Here is a 25,247-nt window from a genome sequence, read left to right on the forward strand (position 1 = left end):
TATATAAAATATATATATATATATATATATATATATATATATATATATATATATATATATATATATATATATATATATATATAAATGTATATGATGGGACTCCCTTGGACCAACAACACAATTTGATTCGTCTAAAATAAGAGTTTTTTATTACAATGAAAAGATGATTACGCGTGGCTACTAACCTAAAAATCAACAATTAGATGTTCATGCTCCTTTTCTTCATTCAGTTGAGACTTCAATTATTATTTAGTATTGTTACTTCCCAGCTGATCCTATTCGATAGGTTATTTGTATTCATCGACATGTGGCTCACATATGCATGTATGTAAAGCTTACAAACATATGATCAGTGAACTACATGTACACATAGCTTACATATATACATATATATTTATTTATATATAAATAAGTTCAGTTTTTGCCTAATACTAATATTCATAATTAAATATTAGTAATATTGTTAGGCAGAAACAATATAATTAATACAATTTGTTTTTTTTTTTTTTTTTCATTTCAACTCAAGCAAATGGTCAGAAAGTGTTAAAATGAGTGTAATGCGCTTTACTCCACATTAAATTGAGAAACAAACAAGTAAGAAAGCTCAAGTCGAGACTGCTCGACTACGAGATCCCCTGAACCCTACGAGCAACTGATATTTCAATAATTATTGGCATATGAATACATACACACACACACACAGACATACGTACGCATGCATCAGCACGCATTGGCTACAGTGTTGGCTTACTATGGGAACTTAATTGTTTAATAACTTTTCATTTTCATGAAACTTTCAGATGAAAATAACATAGATATTAATGTATTTGCCAAAGCACAAGTCCCTAGTATTTGAAATACGCTTTTTAAAAATGTGATGGTGAGGGGGTGAATTAGAGGTGGGGGTAAATTTTGACAAAAATCGAAATTGTATAAAATGCATATTAGTATACATAAAAAATTTGGAGTATTTAGCTTTAAAGATGTAGCAGATATAAATTTATTACTGGTTTCCGATAATGTTTTTAATCGATAACAAAATAACGGGGCAAGTTATCGATATTTAAAGCGCGTGCTATACACGGACCTAGGAAAAAAATTTCAAGTCTCTAGCTCTAATATCTTCTGAGATCGACGCGTTCAAACATACGGACGGTCAGGGCTAAATCGACTCAGCTTGTCGCCCTGATAAAGAATATATATACTTTATGGGGTCTGCCACGCCTCCTTCTGCCTGCTACATACATTTAACAAAACCATTACCCTGATTTCCCATTGAAAATGGGTTCAGGGTATAAAAATATATGTTAAATACTTTTATTGTTTCGCTGTGAGTTGACCTAATTAAAAAAATATTTTATTTAAAATAAATAAAGTAGTCAAGCTTTAGTATTTTCACTAATACTGTAGTAAACTTTGTAACACTTTAGTTACTCCTCCATTGCTTATAATAATTAATCTGTTTATATGTATTTATTTGTCTTCAAATTAAATTCATTTAGGATTGATCTTATTTTGTGAATACTATTCAATGTTCTAGTATAGGTGTATTTTAGCAATGTCTGAACCCAAATCCTGTTGTTTATTTCATATAATTAAAAAATATTAATATCAAAAATTGTCTTTTATTTTGATGTTCAATATATCAATATGAGTTGTTCTTTGTAAATGTTATATACATAAATTATATTATCGTAGGTGAAACAAAAATTGGGATTTTTTATTTTAATACATAGATCATCATCATATGATGATAAAATTGATTGCAATGAAACTACAATGAAATATGAGATCAACATTTGATATAATGCTAAAACTCTGTATTTAAATCTCGAATCAATTTCAATTTCCAGGATTCCATATCCTTGACTGTGTTGGTTCTAATACACAGATATATACATATATACATGCATAGATTTATATATATATATATATATGTATGTACACCTTCAATTAGAAGCTGTTCGTGTGATTTTTCTATAGCTGCTGTTTCTGTAGCAAATGCTTATTGGCATAAGTATCCTTATCCAATATCCTTTCTGTCCTTACATTCCTTCAGAATACAAGTTGCCCTTCTCTGCTGCCCACCACGTCCCTCCACCCCTTTCACTTCCTCTGCCTTCATCTGCGTCTTCTGCTTCCTGATTCCTGCCTAATGCAAGTTTCTTGTTGCGCAAAGCGCATAAAATTTTCCGCTGCAATTTCCAGCGGAATGAATCGCTTTCCCAATGCCAATAATCTGCAGCGACAGTTGGCAAAAATGCAATTAAAAAATTTTCACTTTGTCGACATTGTACAAGGAGTTGTATATATGTATAAATGTGTGTGTGTGCGTGCTCTTTCGATTTGCTTGGCATAAGTTTGACAGCAGCTGAGCCCTGCTCACTGTCCCCACTTGCTTCAGTTTAAAACATTCTTTCATTTAATAAAATGCGTGCCAAGTTGACAATTTGTTTCCCCTCCTTCTATTCGCGTCCTCTCAACTTGCGAAGGGCCAAGGACAAAGTCGCTTAGCAGGACGAGGCTAAAGTTTTCCGCCCCACATCGACTTTGCCCACTGCTCATGCGACGCCCAGCTGTCAGTCCGTCAGCGAGGCAGGCAGCAGGCGGCCGGGGGTAGCCGGGGGCAGTCGGGTGGTCGGCCGCAACAGTTGTCTCTAGGCCCGTCCCGTGGCCAGGTGTTGCAGGCCTGCCTTGGCGTGTGTGCAACACTTTCTGGAGGGGCCCTGGGGCGCTCTTTCGGCAAAGAAGGTGTTGTAATGCGCTAAAGACTCCGCAGTCCCCGCCACGCCCTAGGTTTGAGTCGATGCTTAGTGCATACGCAGAATGATGAATGATGGATTTGCATCGCTCAATGGATGCGTGTAAACAAATAATCTAGGTACGCCTGCCAGCTGGGAATGTGGACATGGCAACTGGAAGCTAGAAAGAACCGAGCTGGGAACTGGTAGCTGAAAGATGGGCACTGGAGTCTCGGAGCTAGGTCCAGGGCTCAGTTCAAACGAAGCAACCGAAAACATGTGAAACACTGGACCACACACACTCACTGAGAGGTAAAAACAAAACAAGTACGAGTGCCTAAGGTGATATTGATCGACTTGAAGATATCCTTCAAGTTTTGGTGGACTCCACTCAGAATGAATGAAGTCCACCAAAGGCCTAAGTCAATAGAAAAATGACTATGAGCGGATATCAAATGAAAAATATATAAATTTGTATATTACAATAAATAAAAATTAGCAAGTAAGAAGGCTCCAGTCGAGACTGCTCGACTAGGAGATACCCTGAACCCTCCAAGCTGATACTCTACTCATTCTTTTACACATGCATACACACGCATTCACAAGCACGTATAAGCACGCACTCTGTTGACTGCGCAGTTAGCAGCGACTGCGGTTGTTGTTATGAGAATTTATTTATTGAATAGTTTCTTTTGTAGATGGACTATCTTTATGAAACTTTTAGGACATGTGTGTACATTCCATAGCACAAGTGTCTATTGCTGCAAATGCGTTTTTACATATTGGGGGCGAAGGGGGCGTGGTATACAAAATCTTCGTATCGATCAACTGTATATACACAGTTAATCTGAAGTCTCCAGGTCTAAAAGTAATCAAATTAGGCTGAAAAACAAAGTCGTCTTTTCGATTACTCTCGATAAAAAAGTTATCGGATAAGTTATCGAACAAATAAGATAAACTGCGTATGGTATACACGAGTATGCCTGCCAAATTTGAGCCCTCTAGCTCTTATATCTTCTGAGATGATTGATGATTCCTTCTGCCTGTTACATACTTTTCACAAAACCATTAGACCCTGACTTCCCATTTTCAATGGGTTCAGGGTATAAAAATTGTATCTTTAATTATTCATAAACTTGACAAATCCTGTTTCATTTAAGAATTTAAAATATTCGACACTTTCTTTTGTAGTTCTCTACGCTCTTATACACTTTTACGTTTAGCTCGCAGCTTTACAGGGTATGCAGAGAGGAAGGCAAACAAAATTCAAAATCAGAAAGTATAAAAACTCGGCCAGGCTGCTGTGGCATACTACATCGCCGTATTGATTATTGTGATCTGCCGTGGGCTTCGGCTCTGTGGGTAATTATGCAGGCAAGCTGAAGAAGCAGCTAGAGCGTAAAAGAGAGGGCGAGAGCGAGCAAGTGAGGGAGAGAAGGCTGCGCACAGGGGGCTCGGCTGTCATTTATTTTAAACGATTCTTTTACACATGTCGGAGGCTGTCGCCGCTGCATCCAGCAGTCAGCAGTCTTTGCTCCCGCTGCTACTCCTCCTGATGCCCTTTCTGCTTCTACCTCTGCTGCTCCTCCTGCTGCTCCCGCCTTGCTACAGCCATTGACGTTGGCATGCCAATCATTTCGCGTTGATGAAGTGCGAGTGTGAGGCAAAAATGTTGTACCAATAAGTTGGATGCGACCAAAAAGTGGAGCGGACGTCGTTGGAGTAGCAGCGCGAATGCAATCTGGAGCAGCAGATGGAGTTCGAGTAGTAGCGACAATAGAGGAACTTGACTAGAAAAAAATTGGAGTTGAAATAGTGTGCAGCAGGAAATGTTGCAGGATTCATTCAGGTATATAAATAGAAGCTGAGAGCTCAGAGGCCAAAGTGAATGATCTACCTATTCCAGTGGAATAAACCCCAGTTAAAAAAAAAAAAAACAATCGAGATTTATAGTAAAAGCATAACTAAATCCCTCCGAGCATAAAATCTTAAAATTAAGAGGAATTTTACAGTAGATAATGGATAATGGTCATTCACTACCGAGACATAGCAAAAGCAGAAGCTGATGAAGGAGACAAATTTGAAAACAGACTAGGAGTATCAAAAAAATGTTCCTATATTATTCGATTTCCCTATATGTTAAATATCACTTTAAAGGAATGATCATTCTTTCATTTTCAATCAATGTTCCCATCCCGCAGACATAAAAGACATACACACACACTCACTCACACGCACATATACACTCAAATACTCATTCTGTCAGTCACTCATTCCACCTTTTTGTCAATAATTAAATTGTTGAAAAATGCAACGCAACGCCGCTGGGCCACCACCAGAGCCAAAGTCGGGGCTGAAAGGCCGAGCAGCGCCTTGCATTATGCATGAGTCTGGCTTGGCTTGGTGGGGCTCTCCTCGTTGCCTGGCTGGGGCTAGCCGGAACGGGGGCCTAGTTGGGATCTGTCTGCTTTCCGCGTGGCCCTTGAGTTATGCGCTTTAGGGGCGCCTCCAAGGTTGACCCCTTCCCGCTTCCCCCTCCCCCTTTGCCTTGCTCGGCCCTGTGCTGAGCTGCTGGCGGCTTGGGCAACGTTGTCTGGCTGATTAAGTCGCTTACATTTTTCACTGCTTTTCTAACTAATTTGGCTGTTAATTTGCAGCTACGAGCTGCAGCCGGGCCCCAAAAAAGTTCATTTCCTGCCCGCCGCAGCGCATACGCAACAGCTTTTTGGCGTTGTCAGAATTCCGGGAACACCCCACCGAAACAACAGGCAAACACAAATTGCACAGCCAGTTTGGCTACTTGGCTACTCAGACAGACCGACGGACCACCAAGCAGACAGACAAACACACCGACAGACTGAGCGAATTGATTCTAAGTCAACGTCAGCATTCTTTAAGCACTTTGTGGAAATAATACTGAATGCACAACGTAACGAAATATGCTATTAAGTAACGCAACAAATCCCCGAACTGAGAATATCAGCAATAAATAGTCAGCAAAGTACTTGAATACTCTAACAAAAGTATATCAGTCAATATCTAATATAGTTGGTTCATTTCATGCAGCCCTTACGAGTATGAGCTGATAGAACTTTAAGGCAAATTAGGATTAAGTCCTAATTATTTAAGATATTAATAATATTGCAAATAAATTATAATGTCTATTATATGTATATTAAATATTATATAAATAATTATTATATAAATATCATATATTAGATAATATTATTTGATACATTATTAATTAATGCCCTTGCTATGCGATTCAGGTGAATATAATGATTACAAGTAGAATTATATGTATATACTTATATTGTATTTTGAAAGCAGTTCTATCTACAAAGTTTGATATGATATTTATACATATGTATGTATATATGCCAGGGGCTGGAACTGAATGAAATGGTCATATTGTAGTTCTCCCCAGTGTTTATATATATAAGAAAACAGAAAAAGTAAATAAAAACAAACAAGCAAAGAACAGAGTGGAATTAAAACACATGTACCTAAATCGTTGCCATCAGCAAAATTCACAACTCGAGAGCCGTGTGTGAATTTCACAATGTTTTGGTTTTTAAGTTGGGGAGTGAAGGGCCAAGGGGCGGCGAGTGGGGAGCGGACGGAGGAAATGACTGAAAGAGGCTGAAAGCGAAACTGAGACATGGACACGATCTGCAAGTGCATTGAAATCGAGAGTCCAGAGGCCGTGTCTAGCAGCAGCAGCAGCAGACGTGGCCCAAGCAGCGGCTGAGCGCCTGCATTTGGCGGCTGAGCCAGCGTCTGAGTCAATTGTTTGTCTTCCGTGTTTTTTCATGGCCTCTCTCGGATTACATTTGACTCAGAGCTGAAGATGTTGCGGCTGAGTGGCGCTCGGTTTTTGCTTTATTTATAATTTTCTTATTTTTATTTTGTGTTTGATTGAAAGTCACGTGCCATGCATTAAACAAACGCATTTAATATTTTGCTTGTTGTTGTTGCTGCTTTCAATGAGTTTAAAATTCAAAAATCGAAAACATTGGCGCGACTAAAACAAAAGCAAATGAAAAGAAAAAAGGAAAAAACAAACACAGGCAGAGCAGCATAGAAGAAGGATTAATGGGCAGAAGGGCGTAGGCAAGAGGGCAAGGCATGAGTCGAAGTTGGCAGCCTCATCAATGGGGCAGCCCCCGAAGCAGGCACATTAATTAAGGCAAAAAGAGCAAAAAACAGAAAAACAAAAAATAAAATAAAAACATAAGAAGCTATATATAAACAGACAAGCACACAAATACATGCAGGGGAAGCGTGCTTGCATGTGTGCGCCTGCTTGAAGCGCAGCTGGCCACTTCGGTTAATGTCTTCGTGCGGTTGGGGCGGCATCTTCGGCAATGCTGCCCGCAGTCGCAGAGGGCGCTGCCGCTGTTGGCGGCGCAGCTGGCGTCAGATGCGCTCGGATTTTCGTTTGCTTTGCGCACGACTCTCATTTTGAGTTTGCTCGTCAAGGCAGACGGAAGCATCAGCCTCAGCTTCCGAACTACGCGCGTGCCAGAGCTTTCTAGTGCGTGTATGTGTGTCGCAGTGTGTCCTTGCATGTGTGTGTAGCAAAAGCAGAGGCAAAGCTTTGCCATACCGTCTGCAAAAACAAACACCGCTGCTAACGGGACGAACAAAACACAGTGCGAGACAAACGATGCGCGCTCAAAAAATTGCCAACACCAAACTGTAGCAAAGTGAGTGTTTCTGTTAGTGGCTATGAATGTGCATGTGTGTATGTGTGTGCGCGGGTGCTCTATGCGTATGTGTTCCTGTGTTTATGGGACGCATGTGTCGTTAATTGCTCAGCATGGCAACAACAGGTGGCAACTCCTGCTTGGGCAGTCCCAGTCGCCTTTGATAGCGTTGCCCACTTGCTGCGCCGCACGCGAATTCGCAGAACATTAATTGCCGCGAGGCACAGCCCTAACAAGAAGAAGATGTTGCGTAGGGGGCGTGTGGACCGCAATTATCAAAATCTAACAGTTCCAGGAATTGATTCAGTGCAGCCAAAAAAATTAATTGGCTGCCCCATCCGATGAACTAAATGAAGGGAGAAAACACTCGAAGCCAAACACTTGAAAAGCTGCCGCGCTGCGCTGCCAAAAATGATTTCCTTTATTTTTTTTTAGTCATTTCAGTCAGCTAAAGAAGTTGTCACAGGCAGAGGCAATGGCAATGGCAACAGCAGCAGCGACGTGTGTCAAAGGTTTGACAGGCCTTAATTGTAGCAAGAAGAAGATGAGGCAGCAGACAGTAGGCAGCAGCAGTAGCGAGAGGGGGAGTTGGCATTGGTTTTGTCAAGCTGTGCTGATGGGGGTCCCAAAGATGTCGAAGTGACCAAGCAGAAGAGTTAAAGCAGCCGGATAAAAAACAAAAACAATTGCTTAGCTTTGGGGGATTAGCAAAGTCAACGGGAATGATTTATAGCAAGAAATGAAGTTCATTTGGGTTAGGCTTTGACATTAGCAACAGCTTAAAAGCTAGATAGATAGTTTCATCTGATAGATAAGGTATGGCAAATAAACCCCAAAGAGAGAATCGTGGAACCCCAACTTTTATATCATACTCCCTAGATTCGATTCCATAGTTCGACTTTCGAATTTATATACTGAGCAGATAGAAATTATTTTTTCTAAAGTATCGAATCGATTTAAAAAGACAAATTCCGTAGCCGGTGAATTTTTTAAAGCTCAATTTCTATTTTATTCTGTGTAAAGTAATAACTGTTAATTATGTTTAGGCTCACGACAACAGATGTTCAATATATAAAGTCTTTTTTAATTCTAATATCCTGACTTCAAATGCAGGGAAATCTTTGGGTAATAGAATAATTTATATTTTCATTTGGTATTTAACTATTTTCTCTCTCATTTGCTCATATGTTTTAAGATCCAGTCATTCTACAGTAATTCATGAATAAATATACGTATTTCCAAGACAGTTAAATCATTGTGGTTCAATAAAGTTGCACACTACTGGAATATCAACAAAAGTTTATGGAAGTGTATTCTATATAAAATGTGACGAAATTTTGAGTTTATAAATCTAAAAGATTTTAATACATCTGCAAGTAGATAATGAAAAGTATATTAAAAGTAAAGCTAAATCCACAATTTATGATTCCTAATGTGCACCCATGCAGAAAGAGCCACGCACACACACACTGAAACTGAAACAGAGACTGAATCTCAACTGAAAGCCGAAACTAACAAGTAAATTTCTTAACTAATTCAATTTAGGGCAATTACGAACCGTTAACGGGCCATAAAACTTAAGAGCCAAATTATCAAGTAACAGAAGCGAGAGAACATAAAACATGCGACGGCAGTCGGGACCTGTGCTTGGGCAAGTGCTGGCGCTGGTGTTGCTGTTCCTGCAGGACTTCGTGCAGCTGAGTGCAGAGATTGCGCATACGCCGCTGGCCAGCAATCGCATCAGCCAGGACTCGTATGTCCCGCCGCCGTCCAGCTGCCCGCAGCGCCTGGCCTACGAAAAGATGCTGGGCAGCATCGATGACGTCGAGGATCTCTATGTGGACGTGCCCATACACATTGCACTCGAGCAGCGCCAGAAGAAGCGGTAAGTCCCACCAGCCAGGACTCGTATGTCCTATGTATGCCCGCAATCCGAGTAATGCGCCTAAGTGCGCTGGCGACGCCGCCTGTCACACAAATCAAATTATGTCTAAACAATAACGAAATGCGCCAGCCAGAGGACGAGTAGGACACGTCCAGCCAGACTCCAATCTCCAAGGGAGCTCCAGGGGAGCGAGGTGTATGCGAATTTAGCGAAAGAAAAATATAGAAACCAACAAAAATAATTTATAACCACGACGTGTGGCTGGCCAAACAAAAACCAGCGCCAGATTTTTACAGTTGCCATAAATATTGCCAATGTGCGTGTGCCATGTGTGTGTGCCATATATATATATTCGTCAAAGTTGTGTGCGTGCACGTTTGTATTTGTATTTGTGCTTCTTCTAGGCCCACAGCTGTGGCCGCGTTGCACGTGGCGTATGAGCAACTTTTTCAAGTTTTTTGTTATGTGGCTGGTTTTTTAGGTGTCGAACACATTATAAACACGTATTCGGGGTATGCTGATTTTGTTGAGCTTACAAATAGCTCGATTGAGGTTCATTTTCAATATATTCCATTTTCAATTTTCATTAGCAGATATCCATTATCCGTAATGCAGTAAGTATCGTAGAGAGAGTTTTTCATTATACAAATTGGTGGAATTTTTCTTAAATAGATAACCGGATCTTCTGAGTCGAAGTTGCTTCCTCCCGAGGAAGCACTGAAGTCCTGTCATCTTTGATTCAAATATAAATTATTCTTTATTCTATTACTTATTCTATTACTTATTTGATTGTAGAAATGAGAATTTAAATTGCATATTTTATTGATTCAGATATATTTATATTCACATACTATCAAATCTATAGCACTACCATATGTGTAGATGCAAGCTTAAAGACTCGGATAGATCGGCATCCAAAGTATTTCCTAGTCGGGTCCTCCCCACTAGAGCTGTCGTATTTTGCACTTGTTTGAGTCTGGGCCTGGGTCAAGAGAAGCTGTCACGTTTTCGCTCAGCACGCGCTTGGCAGGCATTTTGTCTTCTCGACTAAGATACTCTTACTTGACCTTGGGCATATTTACATAGTCAGGCAGTTTATAAGTAATATATAAAGATTACAAGAGTGAAATCAATGAAATTGACACCAGTAAGCAATCGTTATAGGCGGTGTCCTATGATATTCCCGGGACCTTAATTAAAGTAAACAAAATAAAATTGACTCAAGCTCTAAAGATGAAGTAGATATAATTTGATGATTGAATTGTGATAAAAGTCCACTCTTGGATTGATAGGAAGAGTAAGTCTCTAGCACTTTTAAGCTCTGACGCTCTGAAGCCACATCCAATCAGCTCGTCGCCGTGATCGAGAATATATTTACTTTGTATATTCCAGACGTCCTTGCATGCATTTTAATAAAACTATTTTAAGCCCAAACGAAAAATTGGCTTAGTTTTTTATAAAGTGATTTCTCATATAAAAATAGGCGCTTATCAAATTCCATTTCTTATTAAACAATGCTTTATAGTATCCAGCTCTATCATAGTGTACAGAAACTACAACAGTTAAATTTAATGGGCTTACTCTTAGCTGATTGGCCTAGAGTATACGAAATTCGATACAGAAATTAAATTTTCCTCTCTAATTTCTTGAAACATTTCTGGCTTTTATTTCGTTTGAGAACGTGCAAACTCGTTGGTTTTGTTAAACTTATTCTTGAACTGAAAGAGTATATTAGTTTTCGGCAACGACCATCTTTTGTGAATATACTCGTGAATAAAAACTCCATTTAAAAAAGTATGCAGTATATATTTAGAGCCTGAGGTCATACATTGAACAGTTCCATTAGTCTAGACTCCACATATAGATAAGCCATCCTCAGATGATCTAACCTATTGAGGGAGTGGATCGTATTGAGGTTCCCTGTATTCCTTATCCAAATAGATCAGTTCAGTTTCTGTCGAGTCCCTCCTGTTTTAGGTGCTAGCAAATATCGAGTTGATTTCGGACCGATTTGAATATGTATTGGGCAGTCGGTAGCACTCAACCGCAGCAGTCTCACTTCTTTTTATGTTCGGCTGTTGCCTGTTGGCTGTGTGAGCCGTGTTCGAATAACTTTGATCACTGCTGGCATAGAATGTCAAGCATTCAAATAAATGTGAGCGCTTGCTGCTCTATGTGAGATTGCTCTGTTGGTTTTATTGTCGCGCGACAAGCTCCCACAGTTCTAAAAGCCGCTATAGCCCCAAGAGTTGCAAGTGCTCCGATTGCTGCGAGCAACGGCTGCAGCCAGCTGGATCCAGTGTCGCTTCTCGTGTTCCTCTCGATGTTCGCGGAGCGTGTGAAAAGGAGCGAAATGTGTGCTACAAATTTATGGCGCGTGCAGTCATTAAGAGTTGGGCAAGAATTAAGTGATCTCTCTTTACCTCTCTCTCACACAATCTGGGGGAGGGCTGGAGCAGGAGGAGGAGCTAAACGCGAGCTAGTTGCCGATTCCTGCGCAGGCGCAATCAAGACGCAACTGCAGTTGCTTGTTAATATTGCTCTGTACAAACAAATCGTAAATATTAATTTAACGGCTTAATTCGATACACACACACAAGCAAATATATAATACATATACATACGTATAGAGCATATGAGTGATAAACTCAAAGTGGGCACTGAGCACTGGCAAGTGGGAACGGGATCTAGGACTGGGCCACGCGGTTGCGGACCATTGACCACCTGTAGCCCATACGCACAATTCGCCAGTGGCCCGAAAATCAAAACAAACTGCAAAACAACAAATTGTTGTTAATGTGTTGTAGCTGATGTTGTTATTGATGTTGTTGGTGCATTTTTATGTACGCCGCAGGCTCAAGTTGTAAACAACTTTTATGGCCCACGCTTCCATCCTATGCGCTGCTTTATGGCGTGAAACTATTTATTTGTAAGCATATCAAAGAAGAAACAATAAAATAGCAACAACAACAGCAACTCAGCAGCAGCAGCAGCCAGAGCAACAGCAACAGCAACAGCAAAAACAACTAAAAATTGTTTTGATCATAAAAACGCGCTGCATAATTCTTAGCCAGCAAACTGCGCACTGCGCAGACCTTCATTTGACGACTTTTTCGCCTTGCCTCAAATAAACTCATAGTTTCGTATTTTTAGCCCGACTTGTCGCAGCAGCTACTGCAACTGCCACGGCAACTGCATCAGCATCAGCATCAGCATCCCCAACTGCATCTGCATCTGCATCTGCGTCACAGACAGACAGTTGGGCGTCGCGGCCTGGCGAGACAGACGCAGTTAGTCGCTTAGTCAGCCCATCAGACGCTGTTCGAAACGCCATAGTTCAATAGTCTAAAATTTCACGAAAACTCAAATGAACACACATGCACACACACACACACACACACACACACACACACACACATGCACATGCACACACACACATACAGAGAGAGTCACTAAGTGCGTGCTGTGCCCATTTGGCGAGTGTTCTGTGAGTAATCGAGTAAGTGTGAATGTGAATGTGAATGTGAATGTGAACGCAAAGACGAATGCGAATGCGAATGTGAATGTTTATTTCAGAGTTCGGACGATGCGCATTGCTTGAATCATTCACACGTGGCACAAGCTGTGGCCACTGACAGCAAATTCTAAGAATAATTTCATTAATTTTTATTCTCGCAGTTTAATAATTTTATTTTGCACATTTTAAATTAGAAATACTTTTGATCCATATATAACGGAAATGAATATTAAATTTGCTGTAAATCTAAATCAGCAACTGTTGCTGATTGGCCCCAATCTTAGGGGGAACCCAGAGTTAGTCCTGCTCAAATATGTTTGTTGGCCAACGCCTTGATTTTTCATTGAGTTTGGGCTCATGGCTGCCCTTGAAAGGGTTCCTGAAACAAGCTCTACAAACATTGACCGATTACCCATGGTTGCTCGTCTATGCCTAGGAGTCTTACTGAAAATATTTAGCTATTCTTGAATCAGTTAATCAGTTAAGTGAAGAGCCGTAAGTGAAGCGGAATATGATAAAAAAAAAAGTTCCGAGTGATTTATTTTTTTTTAATTCTAAGCTGATTTGTTGTTGTTGATGTTGCGTGAAATCATTTCATTCTTTTATCTCTAATTTAATATATTTAATGTACTTTTATTTGTATTTTTTGTCGCTCTATCGCTAATCTGTACGCATTGGATAAAAAATCGTGAAGTGGTAAAGTTGTAAGCGCAAAGTTTTGGTCTTCAGCTTTTATAGCTCTCATTATTTTGCCAGCAGTATTTTGCGAACTTTATTTTGGTAGTTGACTCTGACTGGGCCGAGAGTGGGTAAATATGCTACTTATAACAATATTATCAGCGACAGTAGAGCGCGCGGTTTATTTGCACTGGCAGATTCATTCATTCAGAGTTGATTGTCAATTTGTGCAGAGAGGGAGTAAAGGAAGCGAGAGCCAGACCGAAGACCGGAGACCGGAGACCAACAGACCAACTGACTGCCTGCCTGACTGTCTCCTTGTTTTTCATGCCGTCCCTTTTGATAGTTGCAAAAATAGAATTTGGTCTCAGATTTTAAGTATTTCGCGTGAAAACTACAACTACCAGACGCGACCAGACCAGACAAGGAAGCCAACAACAACAACAACTGCAACTGCGCGACAAAGAAGACAACGACGACCCCAAGAGTCATAGCCACATGGACGTAGTCGTGGTCGTTGTTGATGCTGTCACTGAGTTCCTTCAATTGCAAATTGCAAATTTATGTGAATTGAGTAAATTTTTATGGCGAAGCTAGTTGGCTTGTTTTGTCTGCCTGGGCGGCTCCTTGCTTACAGGACTTTGCGGCGCTTAACGGGCGTGAAGCGCACCACCGGAGCCACCGCTCGGTGCAGCTGCTGCCGCTCCCTGCGCCACTTGCTGCGTCGCCTGGTGCGTCGCTGTCGACGCCTGTGGCTTCTGTAGCCGCAGAGCAGTTCGCCGAGAAAGGTCAGCATGGCACTGCAGATGCCCACGATCAGGATGCCAAAAGGACCTTTCAAATGCTCCGTGGTCAAGACGATGACGGTGGCTGCAAAGTCCGGGCGCATCTTGGAGATGCGGTTCAGATAGGTGTTGTTGTAGCGGAAGTCCGAGTCGATCTTGTGAATGATGCCCACATCACGCATGTAGCGAATGATCATGTTCATCTCGTAGAGGAAGGGGAAGCCCGCCTTCATGATCAGCTGCATGGGGCTGACGAAGACGTTCTGGGGAAAGGCGTAGATGTCGTCCGCATAGAGATTCTGCATGATGTACATGCGGCTGCTCAGAATGCTGCGCTGGCCCTGCTGCACGTTCTTCAGGTTCTGGGTGCGCGGCCTGAACTCGGGCGAGGAGTTGTATGCCTTGAATATCCACAGGTCTTCCTCGTTCTCGAACCAGTCGCGACTCTCCTCCACGCCGCCAAAGGGTACGCCCGCAGCCACCACCTCCTGCAGCGTGTCCATCTGGTGCAGGTGGCCCGGGTCCTGGAACGTAGATATCATCTTCGAGGTGTATACGGCCACCACATTCACTCCGTAGAGCGCCAGTATCACGAAGAACACGCGCGTCGACTCGCACACGGGTCGCTCCTGCACTGATATGCATATGGACACCGCCAAGGCATTGATGCCCGTCAAGCTGAGCGGCTGGAAGTACTGTGGCTCTGGCAGGAGGCACACCAACGCGTACCAGCATAGCCAACTCAGCAGCAGAACCAGCAGAAAGCATATCCAGGTATACGGCCTGAAGATGCCGACCATGGCCTGCCAGGCGGGCCGACGGTCCGCTAGCTTGGTGAACCACGCGTGCGCGTCCTGCAGGTAGCAGTCACTGCCCCAGAAGATGCCCACCACCTCGTTGTCCGGGTAGAAGCCGCCCATGATAAAGTCGCACTCGCCGTCCTCCAATTTGCCCAGCAGGCCATTCCATTTGCCGACCTCATCCACCTCGCCTCGCGTGTCTCGAGTGCATGTTTGATTCACCTACAACGAAACGTGCGATTCTCAATACTCATTCTGAAAATTGTGGAGAGTATATTGGTTTTGCGCAATGTCCATCCTGCTAGTAGAGAATATGAATATGAATAGACAATTTGCAATTATACAAAGTGCATATAAACACGATAATCAAGCAATTGTCCGTTAAGAATCGAGCAAACAATTCTACATGAGAGACAATAAGCCTTTAATTTCAATGAATTCTTAAGAAGAAATCATATATGTAAAGCATACCTTATATATGGAAGGAGTTTCATATTCATCATAAATTCACATTTTTAGAGGCTCCTATTCAAAATATTAATTTTCTTAAAATTTTTTTTTATTATACCCTGAACCCATTGAAAATGGGAAATCAGGGTATAATGGTTTTGTGAAAAGTATGTAACAGGCAGAAGGAATCATCGCAGACCCCATAAAGTATATATATTCTTGATCAGCGCGACGAGCTGAGTTGATATAGCCCTGTCCGTCTGTCCGTCCGTCCGTCCGTCCATCCGTCCGTATGAGCAAAAGGATCTCAGAAGATATAAGAGCTAGAGAGCTGAAATTTGGCATGCATACTCGTGTATACCATAGGCAGTACAAGTTTGCTTTATTTTTTCGATAACTCATCCGATAACTTTTTTATCGAGAATAATCGAAAAATCGACTTGGTTTTTTCAGCCTAGTTTGAACACTTTTTGACCTGTAGACTTCAAATTTACGTTGTATATAAAGTTAATGGATACATAGATTTTGTCATTTACAGATTTTGGATACCACGCCCCCTTCGCCCCCAATTTGGGAAAAACGCATTTCAAGTACTAGAGACTTGTGCTTTAGAATGTACATACATTTGAACATTATGATTACGTTCTAAAAGTTTCATTAAGATTGTATGTCTACAAAAGAAATTATTCAACAAATAAATTCCCATAATATTGCCCACATTGCAGCGCAGCCGTTGCCTACTGCGCAGTTGGCAGAGCGCGTGCTTATACGTACGTGTGGATGCGTGTGTATGTATGTGTGCATAAAAGAAATGCAGAATGATTAGAATATCAGCTTGGAGGGTTCAGGGTATCTCCTAGTCGAGCAGTCTCGACTGGAGCCTTCTTACTTGTTTGCTCTTTGCAAGTTCTATAGAATATGTCAATATTATATAGATGTAAATGTTGGCATAAAGGGAATAAAGTGTTGTGCATGTGAGAGGCTCAGGCAGTTTCTCTGAGTACCTCCCCAGTAGTGGGGGATACCTAGAGTGTATAGAAGGGCCAGATGAATAGCAACTTGCTGAACTCTGAGGTGAATTTATACCCGTTTCGAGCATGGCGTATTTCATTTAAAATGTTTATTCTTTTAGTTATAAATGTTTCCATGGTGTCCCCATCCTGCACAAATACTTTCGAATGCCCTTGAACTGAATCGCATTGTTGCTGAAATATACGAGTTCTTCGAATTGTTGAATGGATCTTAAATTTTTTTCAAATAGATCAAATTCACCTTGAAATAAGCTATCCTTCGAGATTATTGTTCCTTATATTTTCCAATGGCTGAGGAAATTATATAAGAAGGCAGTAATACCCTTAGTGAGGAGGAATGTGAGTATATCCAGATAATAAGAATTGATTACCCACCAAGAACTGCAAGCGGTTGCGCATGAAGCCCAGGATTCGCATCTCGATGCCCAAGATGCAGTCTTCCTCGACGAAGGGCGCCGCGATGGCGGCGCATACGTAGAAGGTGCAGTTCTTCGGGCTGAAGCCACTGATGTAGTCCGACATAGCGACGTGGACAGCATGGGCCGAAGGGAACAGCTGGCCGTCCTTGCACTGGCCCACGCTCTGGACACTCAGCACCCGGCAATCGACGTTGCTGTAGTAGTCGTTCACCAGGAGGTTGTAGTTGGAGAGGGAGTCGGAGAAGATGAGAGCCACACGGTGCACGTAGAAGTTGCTCATCAGATCGTTGAAGATCTGCGAGGCGACTGTCCAGGGTCTCTCCCACATCTGGGCATTGTTGAAGAGCACCAGGAAGCGAGCTCCAGGGTTCCACGAGCGGCTCTTGCTCACGTGGTGACTCATCAGCATGTGCAGGCGCTCCACACTGTCCACGACAATCACGTAGTTGTCCGCCAGCAGCAGCTCGCCGAAGAACTTCGTGGTGTTCAAGTGATCGGAGATGACTCGCAGCTGGAAGAGCTGCCTGTCGGGGTGCGGCTCCGGGTCGCTGATGGCCTCGTTGATGCGCTGGCTGAAGCCCTGCTGTATGAGATCGGCGGGCAGGGTCATGTTGAACACATTCGTCAGCATCAGGTTGTAAGAGCGCGTGAAGCGTTCCAGCGGGTTCCGATAAAAGAAGATTTGCGAGAAGCTGTCCAGGCAGTCGACGCCCACCTGCCAGGTGCGCGGGCCCACATCCCCCGCGGGCAGCATGTAGACAACCATATTGGCTGACTCATTCGACGGATTTACTATGCCCTGACCACCAATTGGCAGCTGCAGCAGCCACATTAGCAAGTGCAGTCGCCGTTGCGCCACTTTCGGAACATTTGGCCGCATTCTGTGTTCGTCTGACTGAACGATGGACAACCAACTGAACCAAGCCAACTCTTCGCATGGTGGTTTGTTTGCTGTGGGCTGACCAGCTGCAGCCATATCGACATGCATGTGCCCTGTGCTCTATGCTCGAAACTCGACACCCTTTACGCTCTGGCATTCGAAAATACCCTATATATTCCACAGTCCCAGACTCCAAGACCATACAGTGCAACCTTGAAGACTCTTGCTAAACATTGGGTAACAGTAATATATGGATGCATATGTAATTGCTGTAATCAAATACCTTGGCACTCTCTATTTGCATTATATATAAATATAAATATTTATAATGCTCTAAGAAAAGATGAGCCATTTGCAGAATTAGTTCTAATTGTTGCTCAGAATAGGATCGCAAATTGAAATATTTTTATAATATAATATAGCTCCACGCTCGATTAGGGCATTCTGAATTCGACAAGAGCTTGAAGGACTTCAGCTTTCACAGCATGATGTTTGCGTTATATAATTGACTGCTGTCATCGGCAGGCAGCAGCAATACCAACAGCAGTAATTGCAATAACAGCACGAAAGGCCTGCGACTGCCACTGCAAGTGCCAGGGCAAGTGCAACTGCAACTGCAACTGCAACTGCAGCTGAAACATGCAAGGCGCAAATTAAAGCAAATATTTGTGCAGTCGCCGCGTCGCCAGTCGAAAATGGCCGCCAACAATGGAGTGCATTAAAGCACTCCATCAACTGGCTGGCCATGTGGGAGCATGTCGGCGGGCGAGCGGGGGCGTGGCTCTATTGGCAAATGGCGTTAGCCGGAAGTAGCGGCTCATAAAACTTGAGATGGCCGGCCATAAGCCAAGTCAATGAGTCACTTGGCCGCAATCGAGATTCCTCTCGGCTCTTTGTATATGTACGCGTGTGTATGAGTGTGTCTGTGTGTCTGTGTGTCTGCGCGTGTGTGGGAGTCCCTTAACTGTGGCTCATTTGTCTTGGTCCTTTGTCATTAGAAATATTGCTCATAAATTAAGCATTTAATTACAAAGCAAGGCTTTTGGCACAGCGAATGGCCAGGGCTGGGGCTGGGGCAGCCGCTGGAACGGAATAAGTATATACATATGTATATATTATACGTAATATATGTGAGTACATGCATGTTGTAGCTGCAGAAAGCTGCACGCCGCGACGGCAACTTTGTTGCAGCGCCGGCTGCCAAAGGCGCTGACTCACTCGCTCGGACACAGGCGAGACAAATTGCATGCGATAATTTAGTGTCATGATTTTTGACAAAGGGCGTCAACAGCTCACTTACTCCGCCCCACTCGGCCCCACTCCGGCCCACTTGGCAGCACTCGGCACCACTTCACCCGCTCGTTTTGCGTCTTGTTTTGCAGATTTGTGCTGCAGCTGAACAACTCGACGCCGCTGACGATTCTCTTCTCGATGCCCGTGGCACGTCAGCTCTTCTACAATCAGACAGGTAAGCTTGCATCTTCCCATCCCTCCATCCTCTGCCATCTGCATCGATCTCCGCATTTGCATTCGCAGCAAACCTGCTGCGCCTCGCCGCGCCCGCCAAGGGCCCCACCTTGGGCCGGCTGGTCCTGCCCTGCGCCCTGCGCGGTCAATACGATCTCTTCGTGCAGGCACGCCAGGCCGGCGCCCTCAAGCTGGAGGCCCAGGCCAAGCACCCACACCAGTCGTGGCCCCTGCTCAATCACACCCATCGCATCGCCATCCGCACCCAGAACCGAGTGCGCAAGCGTCAGCTGATCGTCAAATGGGAGCGCAGGTGGGTTAAACATAGCGTTGAGAAAGGGAAAGGATTGCACATGATTATTCAGTTGACCTATTGACCCCTATTCATTTACTAATTTATGTAGATTACTTCATGCACAGCTAGACCTATGAGTGTTGTATAATAAGTAGTCAATATTAAGTATTCCATATAAGTACTGTATATTAAGTAGTCTCCTATGATGATATTATAGCTGAATTGTATTTTAATATACAAATATGTTATATTATAATATTATAGCATGTTACCCTACAATATATTATATGACGTAGTCTCTTATGATGGATGATATGCAAATATGTAAATCGAATTCTGAGTTTCTGAATCAGTTTTTCTTTCACTTTCACAATCTTCACAGTAAATTTGATTACCATGCCATGCACTACTGCCTGGTGGTTCACCGAGTCGACAGCGCCACCAACTCCGGCCAGGACTTCCACAGCTTCTGCGAAGCCGTATACGCCTACACGCGACAGCAGCAGACGCACTCGCGAGGCTCTGCCGGGCCGTGCCCGGGCGCCAGCAGCAGCTGGGACCTGGTATGGTCAAGGGCGCCGAAGCGAGCGCGTCACCTGAATCCGCAGCACCGGCTGCACATTGTCTGCACCGGCGCCCGGACACAGCAGCAGTTGCGCGGACTGCAGCCGAACAGCAGCTACAGATTGCAGCTGTTCGGCGTGCACCAGCGACTGCAGAACCTGACGCTGGGCCTGGCCAGCGTCCAGGTGCACTTCAACCGCACCCATCCAACGGAGCTGCGGCAGCACGCGCTGGCGCTGCTCAAGATCGGGGGTCTGCATGGCGTCCAGGTGTACAGCTATAAGGTGCCCGCGACCTCACCACCGCCCAGTTTCATGCGCTACCTGCTGCTGCCCTGTGCCGGCAGCGAGATACGAGTGAAGCTTCTGCGCCAGCACCGACAGGTGGCCAACGTGGGCAACATCTACTTGCCCACCTACATCAAGTTGGAGGGCGTGCAGCCTGGCGAGCGCTATCTGATGCGCTTCCAACCCAGCAACGAGGACGAGGCGCTGCGAGCCCAGAAAGTTCGCGTATGTCGTCAGCATCCGATGCCCGAAAGGGCCCAGAGTTTTCGTTATGTTCAATTCCTTCTCTTCTATCTCTTGCAGCTGGCTATCAGCACGGACCGCCTCTTCCGCGACCTGCCGGAGCTGCCAGATAACATAACGGTATTTAATGTCCGAACGCGCTGCACCAGCGTAACAATTGCATGGCACGGATCGCCAGACGAGCGCGCCCTGAGGTAGGTCCAGCTGATTTCTGATAGAGTATAACCATTTTCAAAGTTAAGATATCCGGTAAAATCATTGGCTCCTGAAAGAATTGGATAGAACTGCTTTCTAGAATACAAGTACTGTTTGGCTCCTATTTCAAATACATATACCGCGATCATACTAATGTATAGTGCTGCAGAGAGAGGGAGCGCACTCTCGAAGACTTTGTCTTTCTTATTCGAAAACATATATTTCCTATATTGGAGTATTATTCATGAACATGTTCACCTAATCGTATATAGGTTTTTTGACTGGCAAATTAACAGCAGCACAAATATTTGCACAAATTTTTTCAGTCGTTGACCTAATCTCCATAGAGTTAATCAAAACAAGTAAGGTGGCTACAGTCGAGACTGCTCGACTAGAAGATACCCTGAACCCTCCAAGCTGATATTCTACTCATTCTACACTTCTTTTATACACACATAAATACACATGCTTCCACACGTACGTATAAGCACGCGCTCTGCCAACTGCGCTGCGCGGCAGTGTGAGCAATATTATAATAATTTATTATTTGAATAACTTCTCTTGTAGATGAACTATCTTTACGAAACTCTATGGTCAGAATGTGTATGCATTCCACAGCACAAGTCTCTAGTACTAGAAATACGTTTTTTACAATTTGATAAATACAACGAAAATTTCCACATCTAAACGTGTTCAAATAAGGCTAAAAAAAATTATTGTCGATTTTTCGATTATTCTCGATAAAAAAGTTATCGAACGAGTTATAGAAAAAATAAGATAAACTTGTTTTGCCTATGGCATACACAAGTATGCATGCCAAATTTCATCTCTCTAGCTCTTATATCTTCTGAGATCGGCTCTGCTCATACGGACGGACGGACGGGCGGACGGACAGATGGACAGGGCTATATCGACTCTGCTCGTCGCCCTGATCAAGCATATGATTCTTTCTGCCTGCTACATACTTTTTACGAAACCATTATACCTTGATTTCCCATTTTCAATGGGTTCAGGGTATAAAAATCTTTAATTTTAAATCAATATATTTGCACTTAACTCATTTTCGTTGAAATGGTTCTTACTGTCTTACATTCGTAATATATATTTTCATAGTAATTCCCTTTGTATAATCATTGATCAACTTAAAAGACAACATTATTATTATTATATTATTATTATACTTTCGACTAAGCTGCAATCTTTAGACTTTATTATTATAGCCTGAACCCATTGAAAATGGGAACACGTCGATCTCAGAAGATATAAGATCTGGAGGCTTGAAATATTTTTCCTAGGTCTATGTATATCACGTGTATTTCGAGCGTTTCTCAAAAAATCGATAACTACTCTTATCGATAAGTTATTTAATTATGTTTCCCACATCTTTTAAGATAGAATCTCCAGATTTTAAATGTAGATTTACAAGTATTTTATAGAATTTCAGGTTTTGTTTTAATTTAGCCAATAATATCCACCCCCTTGCTCTTATATTTGTAAGATGCGTATTTCAGATACTAGAGACTTCTGCTTTAGCACATGCACGCTTTTTAATGTTATAATCACGATATAAAAGTTTCATGAAGATAGTCTATCGACAAGAAAAGTTATTAAGCAATTGAGTTCCCATAGTAAGCCCACTCTGCAGCCCATGCGCGTTTATACTGCATGCTTATGTGTTTATGTGTTCCTGTGAGAGTGTGTGTTTCCTTGTGTAAGCAAAAAGACGCCAAGAATTATTGGAATATCAGTTTCTCCAAGGGTTCGGAAGATCTCGTAGTCGAGCAGACTCGACTAGAACTTTCTTAGTTGTTGATTTATTTGCATATATATTCATTTATTTATTTATTTATTATATATATTTATTATATTTATAGTTTGGAAGACTAACTATAGCTAAAGCTGACTGTGTGGTCCCTTGGCTTAGAAATGTAGTCGGGTTTCATATCAAGTTTTTAAATTTAGAGCATCTTTCAGTCGAATAATATTGTAGGTTATATTTGGTTATGATTTGGGGCAAGCCGACCTGTCGTCACGGGTTAAATGAAATGAAATATTCTTATCAAAATCTGTGCTTGCTCCACCTTTGTACCGATTCGTAACACTTGCATAGATAGGTTCACTCAAATGAAGCGTGAAAACCGAGGCATTCTACACTGTCGGTATACAGTGCAATGGGAAAGCTAAGAGGCCTGTTCTTTAACGCTTGCATTTTTATTATATTGAATAATTTCTTGTAATATTATTTAACGTGTTTATAACATGTATCTGTATTATCATGTGCGATAGCTACTGCGTGATTGTGTTTAGTCTGCCGCAGCGAAGCGTTGCGGAGTTCACCAACTACTGCATGGACTTTGGAGCGGTGCGGGTAACGCAGCACAAGAGCTTTAAGTACATTCGCTGCCGCGAGAAGCTGCCGAGGTAAGCAGTCGAATGGACAGTCGAATGGCACTTCGATCGCTTAACTTGTATTTTTATTTCAATCCCAGCAATGTGGACAAGCTAGAGACAGAGACGATACTCAGCCTGACGCCCGGAGACAGCTACTTGATCTATGTCACCGCCAACCTAAGCATAGGCAAGCCGCTGCCGTATCAGACGCTGACCGTGCACATGGGCAGCCAGTGCTTGGAGCTGGACTCGCAGGATCAGTCCGAGTACGAGTAGCGCCACACGTGCGTGGCTATGGGCTAACTGTGCGTATGCGCAATGCGCCTATCGATATACATGAAGAAACAAATGAAAAACTATCCGTCGTTATAAAGCTACCTAATTCACTAAACAAAACAGATCTAAACTAAACTAAATTACACTAAATGAAATTATGCAATACCATACTTTACTATAACTATGCGGGTTTTTGCGATAAGCTTAAAAGACTATAATTTAGGCAAACAAATATAAGAGTGTGTGTGAGTGGGCGTGGCCGTGGATGCCTTTGTGCCAACAAATTCCAAGTATTTTCCTAATTAAAGTTTAATTATTGTTTAAAAAAAAATTTTTTTTTTTGTTTTAATTACGGTTGTTTTCGATGTTCATTGTTTAAGTCTTGCAATAATTTTTTAATTTAGCTTAAATTTATGCATAAGCTCTTGCTGTTAAGTTAAGTTTACCGTTACATACTTTTAATGTATACTAATTATAATTTAGGTAAGCATAAATATACGAAGAATCTCTATATATACAAATAATGGCCATAAATGTACGCTATGTATTTTTTGAAGTGACTTGAGCGAATCACGAACTCATGATTAAAAACAAAAAACCTTTATAAAGCAAACTATACACTAATGGACAATAACAAGTGCTAAGTAGTTATACAATTCGCCAATGCATATTCGAAATATTCGCCGAATTATATTGTATGAATAAAGAAATCAGTGAAAACAAAACTTTAAAGCAAATAATTTATATATTTAGATTGAGATACAAATGTAAGTTATTCTAATATAAGCATAAGCTAAGCACACTTTCGCTACTTTAATGGCGAGTAACGATATCTGAGTCTTAGTCTCGCAAAATGTAGATAGATATATGAGTACTTTAGTATCAACAAGGGTTTAACTCTCTCTCTCTTTCTCTCTCTCTCTCTCTCTGTCTCTTTCGTCCGAATATGAACTGAAGAAAATGAGCTCGCCCATAAATGTTTAGCTGAAGAATGCGGCCATCTTAGGAAATGTCAACTCACTAATGTATAGGTATACAGTTGTATATGTATATATTATATATAATTATACCCCTGATAGTTTTAGAGTAGTCGTGTAGACTTTTACATTCAATTAATTTTCAATTTTCACTATCGAACGGAAAAATTTTTCATCGAAAAGAATTTTTGTCAAGCTAACAGCCTTCTGTGTAAGCTATGCGGAAAGCTCGAATCCAGCAAATCTAAACCGAATTAGATTAGAATTAGAGTAGTGCAAATCTCAGCTCTAGATCGACACTTTATTTGAGCATCGTTTTAACAAGTTCATTTTATCCTTATTTAGGGTCTAATGTGATCAGACAATATTAACAGAATTCAAGTAATAAGGGTGCAGTCGGGCGTACTGCCCACAGAATACTAATTCACAGCTCAAACGCTGATTTGCGCTCATACGGACACACGGACAGGAAAGCGGACATTGAACCAAGACAATATACTTCTTTTACCTTCGTGAAAGAGTATAATGAGGACTGTATAAGAGAAGTTATCCGTAAACCTCTAAGGCACATATAAGGTACATATATATTACTAAGGCTTTTCGCCGTTGCGTCTGTTTTTATACTCATTCACGAAAGTGAATTATTATACTCATTCA

The 25,247-nt window shown here is 42.2% G+C and overlaps 2 protein-coding genes across 2 annotated transcripts; one reads left to right on the forward strand and one right to left on the reverse strand.

Moving 5' to 3' along the window:
* Nucleotides 1–7,201: 7,201 nt before the first annotated feature.
* Nucleotides 7,202–24,338, forward strand: LOC6581139 (protein NDNF). The gene is made up of 8 exons (XM_002006854.4): nucleotides 7,202–7,450; nucleotides 8,996–9,335; nucleotides 19,278–19,363; nucleotides 19,432–19,675; nucleotides 20,040–20,733; nucleotides 20,812–20,945; nucleotides 23,233–23,367; nucleotides 23,436–24,338. Exons 2-8 carry the CDS (start codon nucleotides 9,073–9,075, stop codon nucleotides 23,611–23,613), a joined length of 1,734 nt encoding a protein of 577 aa, XP_002006890.1. The 5' UTR covers nucleotides 7,202–7,450; nucleotides 8,996–9,072; the 3' UTR covers nucleotides 23,614–24,338.
* Nucleotides 12,377–17,991, reverse strand: LOC6581140. The gene is made up of 2 exons (XM_002006855.4): nucleotides 16,972–17,991; nucleotides 12,377–15,337 (listed from the first exon to the last, which is right to left on the reverse strand). The coding sequence occupies exons 1-2, from the start codon at nucleotides 17,989–17,991 to the stop codon at nucleotides 14,162–14,164; spliced, it is 2,196 nt and encodes a 731-aa protein (XP_002006891.4). The 3' UTR covers nucleotides 12,377–14,161.
* Nucleotides 24,339–25,247: the final 909 nt, after the last annotated feature.

Source organism: Drosophila mojavensis, unplaced genomic scaffold (genome assembly GCF_018153725.1).
Source record: "Drosophila mojavensis isolate 15081-1352.22 unplaced genomic scaffold, ASM1815372v1 contig_82, whole genome shotgun sequence".
Lineage (NCBI taxonomy): Eukaryota > Metazoa > Arthropoda > Insecta > Diptera > Drosophilidae > Drosophila > Drosophila mojavensis.